The sequence below is a fragment of the Myxocyprinus asiaticus genome, chromosome 42 (genome assembly GCF_019703515.2).
Source record: "Myxocyprinus asiaticus isolate MX2 ecotype Aquarium Trade chromosome 42, UBuf_Myxa_2, whole genome shotgun sequence".
Taxonomy (NCBI): domain Eukaryota; kingdom Metazoa; phylum Chordata; class Actinopteri; order Cypriniformes; family Catostomidae; genus Myxocyprinus; species Myxocyprinus asiaticus.
Window position 1 is genome coordinate 10,229,776 of NC_059385.1, and position 10,254 is coordinate 10,240,029.

At 38.3% G+C, this 10,254-nt stretch overlaps 1 protein-coding gene across 1 annotated transcript; it reads left to right on the plus strand.

Moving 5' to 3' along the window:
* The first annotated feature begins 97 nt into the window (after positions 1–97).
* alg5 (ALG5 dolichyl-phosphate beta-glucosyltransferase) lies at positions 98–6,114 on the plus strand. The gene is made up of 10 exons (XM_051683604.1): positions 98–368; positions 1,453–1,621; positions 3,118–3,164; positions 3,445–3,513; positions 3,634–3,726; positions 4,005–4,118; positions 4,319–4,378; positions 4,801–4,952; positions 5,061–5,146; positions 5,730–6,114. Exons 1-10 carry the CDS (start codon positions 303–305, stop codon positions 5,843–5,845), a joined length of 972 nt encoding a protein of 323 aa, XP_051539564.1. The 5' UTR covers positions 98–302; the 3' UTR covers positions 5,846–6,114.
* Positions 6,115–10,254: the final 4,140 nt, after the last annotated feature.

The window sequence follows — 10,254 nt, forward strand, 5'->3', positions numbered from 1 at the left end:
GGCGCTACCTCCGTTTCAGAGTGAAGCGTCTTGCGGTGCAGCGCTCTCTTCGCCCGGTGTGATGATGTGGTTTGTGACTGCGACTTCCGCATAGGTGTTGCTCTGTGACTGGAAGTAAAGTTCAACAATGGAGATTTAACTGTTTATTCTGAAATTTAGCACGACACTCATTCATATCTGTTCCGCCTCATGAACACGTTGGAAGGCTCATATTTAAGGCTTTTCTGCATGTAACAGCAGGACAGTTAGTCATACATTGGTGACAGCTTCTCTGCAGTGCTGTGTTGACTGGGGTATGGAGGATGGATTGCTGTTTATGTGAAATATTGCAGTGTTTGCTGATACTGGCGCTGATCGCCTTACTTTTGGTAAATGTATATCTTATTTATATAGACTGTTAGTTTCTTTCGTATGATTGCTTTTATTAAGTGAAGTTTTATGTCTGTTTTCGAATTGTTTTAATTAGTTACTCAGTGCCACACTATTATTATTATTTCTAAAAGGAATAGTTTACAAAAATTCTCATTCACTCACCCTCATGCCATCCCAGATGTGTATGACTTTCTTTCTTCTGCAGAACACAAAGGTTTTTAGAAGAATATCTCAGCTTTGTTAATCCATACAATGCAAGTGAATGGTGTCCAGAACTTTGAAGCACCAGAAAGCACATAAAGAGAGCATAAAAGTATTCCATACGACTCCGGTGGTTAAATTCATATCTTCAAAAGCTAAATGATAGGTGTGGGTGAGAAACAGATCAATATTTAAGTCCTTTTTTACTATAAATCTACACTTTCACCAGCCCTCCTAAGTGCGTTGATGAGAGGACCAAGTTCTTTTTTAGTGATTCACGTTCTTCGTGCATATCACCACCTACTGGGCAGGGAGAAAGAAGGGATTGATAAAGCAAAGGAAAATAATAAATAATTATTTGAACAACAGCTAGTAGGTGGTGATATGCAAGAAGAATGGATTTGGCAAAAAACAGAAGAAGAGTTCTCGTGAACGTGCATAGGAGGGCTGTTTGAAAGTAGATTTATAGTAAAAAAAAAAAAAAAGACTTGACTATTGATCTGTTTCTCACCCACACCTATAATTTTGCATCTGAAGAAATGAATTTAACAACTGGAGTCTTATGAATTACTTTTATGCTGACTTTATGTGCTTTTTGGAGCTTCACTTACATTGAATGGACCAACAGAGCTGAGATATTCTTAAAATCTTCATTTGTGTTCAGTAAAAGAAAGAAAGTCATACACATCTGGGATGGCATGAAGGTGAGTATTTGAGAGAATTTTCATTTTTGGGTGAACTATTCCTTCAAGCATTTTCTAAATTTATTTCCAGTTTTGATATACTATGAATTGTTATTATAATAATGTGGTCTGTTAGCTTCACGCATTCCAGCTAAACAGGTCAGTGGCTCCTTCATTCCTTTGCTCTCGTCTGCAGGTTGTTGTGATTGCTCATGTCAGTGCTAAGATGGTAGATCAGACTCGCCATGAGAAGGAGAAATACTTCAATACTGCAGAGGGCAAGAAGGAGTCTTTCCCCAGTCTGTTGGAGCCTCACTCACTGGAGCTGTCTGTAGTGGTCCCGTCATACAATGAGGAACTCAGATGTGAGTTGTTTTGATAGGCGTTCACATCACAGTTTTATGCACTTGATACGAAATGATGTGTGGCAAATTAAACAATGCCACATATTTTTTAGCAGTTAGCAATAACTAAAAGGATGCCATAACTTATGGCAGATTTAAAACTTATGTTATTCAAATAAAATGTATAATAATTTGATAGTTCCCTGTTATTAAAGCTACAAATCTGATTTGAATTTCATAGCTACTCTCAAGCATTTGATTCTCTACTGTTCCACTTTGAGTGCTGTCAAAATTGTTGTCAAATCAACCTAAATGTTACCATGTGTAGTATCAAAATAGTATTTGTTCATAAACAGCATGTTTTTCCAGCTGTTCTTCCGTTCTACAGTAGTTAAATTATGTTCTTTATTGATATTAATTGTATTTTTAATTTTTTGTTTTGTTGATTTATTTATTTTTTTTCTCCCCTTTTTTCCCCAATTTGGAATGCCCAATTCCCAATGCGCTCTAAGTCCTCGTGGTGGCGTAGTGACTTGCCTCAATCCGGGTGGCGGAGGGCGAAACTCAGTTGCCTCCTTGTCTGAGACCGTCAATCCGCACATCTTATCACATGGCTTGTTGAGAGCGTTACCACGGAGATATAGCGCGTGTGGAGGCTTCACGCTATTCTCCGCGGCATCCACGCACAACTCGCCACACGCCCCACCGAGAGCAAACCACATTATAGTGACAACGAGGAGGTTACCCCATGTGACTCTACCCTCCCTAGCAACCAGGCCAATTTGGTTGATTAGGAAACCTGGCTGGAGTCACTCAGCACGCCCTGAATTCGAACTCGCGACTCCAGGGGTGGTAGTCAGCGTCTTTACTCGCTGAGCTACCCAGGCCCCCCCTTTATTGATATTAATTTAAAATATTAATAATAATTATGTTCGGAGCCTGGGTAGCTTAGTGAGTATTGACGCTGACTACCGCCCCTGGAGTCGCGAGTTCGAATCCAGGGCGTGCTGAGTGACTCCAAATTGGCCCGGTTGCTAGGGAGGGTAGAGTCACATGGGGTAACCTCCTCGTGGTCGCGATTAGTGGTTCTCACTCTCAGTGGGGCACGTGGTAAGTTGTGCGTGGATCGCAGAGAGTAGCATGATTCTCCACATGCTGGGAGTCTCCACAGTGTCATGCACAACGAGCCACGTGATAAGATGCGTGGATTGACTGTCTCGGAAGCGGAGGCAACTGAGACTTGTCCTCCGCCACTTGGATTGAGGTGAGTATCCGCACCACCACGAGGACCTACTAATTAGTGGGAATTGGGCATTCCAAATTGGGGAGAAAAGGGGATAAAAAAAATAAAAATAATAATAATTATGTTCTTTATTGCTTTAGTATAGTCAGATTATTCATTTAGGATTCAGGTTACCACCCTCTCTAAATCCATATGGCTCAAAGATCACTCATCTGCTCTTGACAATAGGAGGATTTATGTTTGTCATGTACTGTAAATCTCTGTCTTATCATAGTACCTGTCATGATGGATGAAGCCATGGAATACCTGGAGAAAAGACAGGTGCAACATTTGCTTATGATTTCCTAACATTTTATTGTAAAGTAGTGTTATAAATTGTTTGGTTAAATTCTGTTTTGTTTAGTTTTTTTTTTTTTATGTTAAAAAAAACAACATTTGATTTATGATAGGATTCTTGCATATCTTAGAAAACTTGAATTGGGGTGGAAAGCATGGGATATCACATTAGCAGTGTGCTTTTTTTTTCACCACAAGATGGCAGTGCGTTTACTAAAGTCTGAATGTCTAACCAGGCTAATATGTTCTTCTGCTGCCTTTTCAGAAGAAGAATCCATCATTCACATATGAAGTCATTGTAGTAGATGATGGCAGCGAAGACAGTACTACAGAGGTAATGTGCTTTATTTTACCTTAAACTTGAACTTTTAGAAGATAATTACAATGTAAGTTTGCCAAACTGAATACTTTCTATACTGAGAATGAGTACTAAGGACAGATTTTGCATCCTCAGGTTGCCTTGAGATACACAAAGAAGTATGGAGCACAAAAAGTGAGAGTGTTGACGCTGGTGAAAAACCGTGGAAAAGGTGGTGCAGTGAGAATGGTAAAAAAAATATATAAAATAAAATAACAGCTTATTATTCTTGTGCGTTATACAAAAACAAAGTTATCCACATGCCACGCGTTCCGTGACATTTCTAAAATGAAAACCTTTTTGTTCAAGACTTAACAATAATGAAATACTGTATCCACTCAGTTAGGAAATGAATCGATTATATGGCTTTAGTTTACACCTGATGTAGGTTAAACATACTCAATCTCAGCTAAGAGTCTAGTAAGGGCACACATATAGATTTTCTTACTGTCATTGTCTCTTCTCAGGGAACTCTAAGTTGTCGTGGGCGGCTCATTCTTATGGCTGATGCAGACGGAGCCACTAAATTTGCTGACATTGAAAAGGTGGAAGCTGGCCTTCAGAGCATCAGCCCCAAGCCTGTGAGACACCACTTTTTGTAGACCAAAATAAACAAGAAGCATATTGCAATTCTCAGAGTAGAATGAAATATCAAAATACATTGCTGTTTGTAGCTTAGCCAGTAGATGTGATCAAATTACAGTATGCCAAAGCCAACAGGCCTCTATTTGCCAAAAGATCTCAGTGAATCTGAAAATGTTGTACTCATGTGTGCACACAGGAAAACATGGCGATCTCCTGCGGGTCCAGAGCTCACCTGGAAAAAGAATCAGTGGCTCAGGTAAACGGTGTTTCTCAGAATTAACATTCTACTTACCAAATACATAAATGAACAGACATTAAATATTGATTTGAGTTGCAATTAATACACAAAGCAAAGCAGTCTCATATACTGAATAGGTTTATTTTGCAATATGACTGGCTGACTGTACAGTATCTTGCTTTTAATATGTATACCTACCGAGTAAGTAAAAGCAGATGAAATGGGCCTATTGATTTGAGTTGACATTATTTGATTATGTTATAAGAAAGAGACTTTAGTGGACTAATACAAGAGATGGTTGCCTGGGAAAAGAGTCAATTATACAGTTATACACACATATTTGACTGCAGAATGCTGCAACTGACCAATCAGAATCAAGTATTCCAGAGGACCATTTATGGTACTAAGCACTTTTGTTCTTCTGTTGTCTCTTGTAACAGCGATCAATGTTCCGAACATTCCTGATGTATGGATTCCACTTCCTGGTGTGGTTCTTTTGTGTGAGGGGGATTAAAGACACACAATGTGGGTTTAAGCTCTTCACTCGTGAAGCAGCCTTGAAAACCTTCTCCAGCCTGCATGTGGAACGTTGGTAAGAAGGCTTCAGTTTCAGTTAGAGCACCCAACGTCACATTCTGAAAATTCTGTTAACATATTTATGAGGAATGTCTGATTGTATCTCTGTTTTATATCTTTGTAGGGCATTTGATGTGGAACTTCTGTTTATTGCTCAGTGTTTCAAAATCCCTATAGCAGAAGTGGCTGTTAACTGGATGGAGATTGAAGGTTTGTGAGATAAATTGACTAGTGATAGACAGATATATCAGCCAGGCTGATTAATCGCCTGATATTTGGCCATTTTGTGATTATCGGCTTAACAGAAGTGTTAACTTTTCCTTGTGTCAGTTACAAAATCTACCAATGTACAGTATTTATCGATGTATAGGCAGCACTTTCGGTTTCTTTTCTCAAGTTTATGCAAATTTGAGTAGATATTGCATGAAATAAGTTTCACTTTAGACATTTTATGCGCATGCATTTATATCAGCCACCCTGCTCTCTAGATATCGGTATCTGCCATTGGAATAACCCATATTGGTCGACCACTAAAATGGACTCTTCAAGTAGATACAATCGGCAAAGTGTCATTTTAACAGGGTAAACAACAATGCAAAAAATGGCTTAAAACATGTCTATTTAGGCAGAGGTTTTTCTCTAAAAACAGCCTAGAATAGTGAAAGCCGACTATTGAAATGGATGAGTAACTAATAGTAAACAGTAATAGTAAATAGTGGACAGGATTTGTTTAGCCAAATAACGGCTATGCTCACTATCATGCCATTAAGAAGCTGTTTCATTGCACATTTAGGGTCAAAGTTGGTGCCGTTCTGGAGTTGGCTGCAGATGGGACAGGATCTAGTCTTTATCAGACTGCGTTACCTCACTGGTGCCTGGAAGCTGGAGTCTGACAGAAAAACCCAGTAGCCCTTGTTACAGCTAATGTGCTGTTCTGACAGTGGCTTGTGAGGGCCAACGATTAATCGACAGCCCACTGCCACAAATGAAATGTACTGTGTATGCAATCCGTGAACAGCATTACCATTTTATCATTACTGACTGTGCCGTGACCACATAAGGGGATTGTTCATGTATTATTTCTCTGTTATTTTATTACTGTTCCATGTTTCTTTTTTCTGGTTTGAAAAGGGCAGATGATTCTTGGCCAAATAAAAAAACCAATCAGTTAAGTGGCATTTCTGCATTTACAATACATTTGAAAATATAATGCAGAAACAGAAGGAGCCAATGATGCAGTTTTTACACTTCACTTAAAGGGACAGTTCACCCAAAAATGAAAATTATCTCATTATTTACTCACCCTAATGCTATTCCAGATGTGTATGACTGTCTTTCTTCTGCTGAACACAAAGATTTTTAAAGAATTTTTCAGCTCTGTAGGTCCATACAGTGCCAGTGAATGGGTGCCAAAATGCATATAAAACAGCATAGAAGCAATCTATAAGACTCTAGTGGTTTAATCCATATCTTCAGAAGCTATATGATCAGTGTGTGGGTGAGAGAAAAAAAAATCAACATTTAAGTCTGTTTTTACCATAAATTCTAGTTCCTGCCCAGTAGGTGGCGATTTGCACAAACAATGCAAATCGCCAAATACAAAAGAAGAAGAATGTAAAAGTGAAAGTGGAGAGTGACCGTAAAAAAGGACTTAAATATTCAACTGTTTCTCACCCACAAAAATCATTTTGCTTCAGAAGACATGTATTTAACCACTGGAGTCTTCTGGATTACTTTTATGCTGTGTTTATGTGCATTTTGGAACTTCACAATTTTGGCACCCATTCACTTGCATTGTATGGACCTACAGAGCTGAAATATTTTTTTAAAAATCTTAATTTGTGTTTAGGAGAAGAAAGTAAGTCATACTCCTCTGAGATGGCATAATTCTGAGAATTTTAATTTTTGGGTGAATTATCCCTTTAAATTTGATCAAGGTTTTTTTTTTTTTTTTAAGAGAATAATGCCTTTTAAACAAGAACAAATGGCTGTTTGTGAAATAAGATCATTAAAGGCCTGCTCTCTGCAAAGTAATTTTGATTTATGTGCGATATCAAATAAACATTACTGGGCCTTAATGAATTGCAGTTCCAACAGAAATGTTGGTGTGGATGTTAAAAATCATTGCCACTCAAATCAAATTTTCACTCGAGCATGTTTGGTTTAAAAAGTCAGTGAAAGCGTATGGTCCATGGTTTGGCATGTACTCATGGCTTTGTAATGTGGCTTACTCAATGGGCTGCTCTGCACCCTGGGGAGAGTATCCTGTTTGTCTCCTGTCTGGCTCTCCTCTAGGAAGTCATTTGTTCTTATTCAGCTCATTTATCTTCTCAGTCAGGGACTATGTGAATGTTTTATATTGTGATAGACTATTTTAAAGTAAGTAATTTAAGCATCTGTCGATATATTGTATTTTTCCATTCACTAAGTCTTAAATTACTGACTTGTCTCTATATTTAAGTGATCTTGTACACCTTGATGGGATAGGATGCGGTGTTTGCGGTGTCTTTTTATTGGACACTAATTCCCCTGCCAGACTCATTTGATCAAAGAGCGCACTAAATATGCGGGCTGTCATTATTGGGAGTATTGTTACGTTTCCCTGCAGTTGTTGTAAGCTGTGAAAATGTCAAACTTCTAGACTCTCTGTCGCCATCCTGGCTTGCGTCATTAACTGGACAAGTCACTGTACGCACACAATCGAACTGTATCCATCCGCACTGAGGAGCGCGGGAGAAATAGGTCTATCGATAAAGCTCTCTGGCGCTCGGCCAATATTGCACTCTGTTTTGATTTTTACTATGGTAGCTACCTTGCACCCACCCTGTTTAACTTGACTTATTTCAGGGCTAAAAAGTATAACAGGTAATGTGTTTTTACTTACAAAGTATGCGGCACGTAAACATTTCAATAAAACACCTGGGATTTGTTTCCCGTACTTGATCGAAATTAAGTTGACGTTTCTTATTTTAATTTTGCACTCCAAGTGATGATAACTGCAAAAAATGACTGACCGGCACATTAATTAGTGCCCAGACAATTACTTTAACTTTGCGGTGCCAAAAATGTGCATCCGATCCTTAAAAATGATAGTATCTGTGCGCGCTTGTCATCTGATCCTCAAAGTAATTAAAAGCAAAACTCTGCTGCCCACAATGACCTGTTTTCTCTCTGTGAGTGAGTCTCAGTCTGGGCTTTTGAATGGGATGATGATCCCTCTGTGTGTCAGACGTCCTGGGAGAGTTCCAGGGCTGCGGATGAATTCCGCACGAAGGCGCTGAGGCTCCAGTCTGGCTGACGCCGCGCGCTCTGTGCTGTCGGAGCGTCCAAACACACGCGCTGCTGGACACCTCCAATCTGGAGCGCGCGCGACTGTCTCGCGGAATTATTTGACTGCGCGGAATACTATTGGGCTCGTCGGACAAAGGTAAATAATAAAACAGCCGTTTTTGATATCACACCTGACATTATGTAGAATGTATTCAATGCTTAAATCTTAAAAGTTTTATAAATTGCAGGAAAAAAAGAAAGGAGGGGGAGCGCATGACAAGTGTCTGTATGTGTTTTTATTTCCGCTTGTAGGCTACTCTCCTGACACTTTATTTTTCCTCCATGATAAACTTGTTGCTTCTTTTCATCTACGCTGAGCGCATACCGCTGGAGGCGGAGTAACATTGAGATTGTTTATAATGCCACTTGCTGTGCAATGATGCTCATAGAGTGGTACATTGTGACAGTGATATATATATATATATATATATATATATATATATATATATATATATATATATATAAATAATGGCTCAATGGAACATTTGAACAATTTAACGTTCGTGGAAAGGATATGTATGTGTGCGTTTGCGGGGGAGTTAGGTGATTAAAGCCTATCTCAGCACTCAGACTGAGAGACGCCAGATTCATAAGAACACCCTGCCTTTAAGAACTGAGCAGATACATTCTGCCTCCATTGATCTGTCTGTCTCTGCCTATTTCATTTGAACATTTCATGCAATGCTATTAGACCTTTCATGTGATCTCACTTATCTAATATCATTATTTGATTTAGTTTAGGATGTGTTAACACCTCTAAAATCAAATGGGATAATATTTTCAGAAACTCATCATTTGCCTTGTCCAGTCAAAAATGGAAGCAAAACATCTCTGGTTTCAGATGCTCAAACAGCATTGATTTTAGCAGAACTTTTTACGCATCAGAAAGCTTTGAAAGGAAAGGGAGAGGACGAATAGGTGAGGTCCAGTGAGTTATACAGTAGAACCTGTTGACAGCAACAATAACTCAGCAATACTGTCTGTTCTACTGAAATCCAAGCAATCTCAGAAGCAAACTCTGATGTCGAGTATCGAATTCCAGTCCAAGATTTGTCCATGAAAATTCATTTTCCTAAAAGTCTATTTTAGAACCATGATGATTTTTGGCTTTGTGACAATTTTATTGACAATTAAGCACATTTTCTCTCCCATTCCTCATTACCGTAATGTAAAGAAATCTAATTCTCGTTACTGTAATGCAAAAAATTTATGATACATTATTTAAATTGTTTTAATCAATCATTTAAACATAATTGTATTTGTTGCACTGCCTTTAATGTATACTCATTTAAATAAAATAATAATTATAAATACAGTTGTTTTTATGGAGGTACCAAGATTTCTAAGCTCCAAAAAGCACTTAAAGGCAGCATAAAAATAATCCATAAAAGACTCTGCAAAATCCGTGTCTGCAAATCCATATCTTCATAAGCAACATGATAGTTGTGGGTGAGAAACAGATCAATGTTTAAGTCCTTTTTTCTATAAATTCTCCTCCCTGCCCAGAAGGTGGCAATATGCACAAAGAATGTGAATTGCCAAAAACAAAAGAAGAAGAAAGTGAAAGTGGAGATTTATAGTATAAAAAGGACTTAAATAATGATCTGTTTCTCATCCACACCTATCATATCACTTCTGAAGACATTGATTAAACCACTGGAGTCTTATTGATTACTTTTATGCTGCCTTTATGTGCTTTTGGACCTTAAACATTTTGGTCACCATTAACTTGCATTGTGAGGACCTACAGAGCTGAGATATTCTTCTAAAAATCTTTGTTTGTGTTCAACAGAAGAAAGAACACATCTGGGATGGCATGTGGGTGAGTAAATGATGAATTTTCATTTTCAGCTGAACTGTTCCTTGAAACATCTCTGTTTCTGTGTTCTTTTCAAGTAACTTTACTGTACTTCTGTTTTTTCCAATAATGAAAATCTGACATGCTGCCTTGTTAAATGTTTTTTACTAGATAAAAACAGTTACATCCA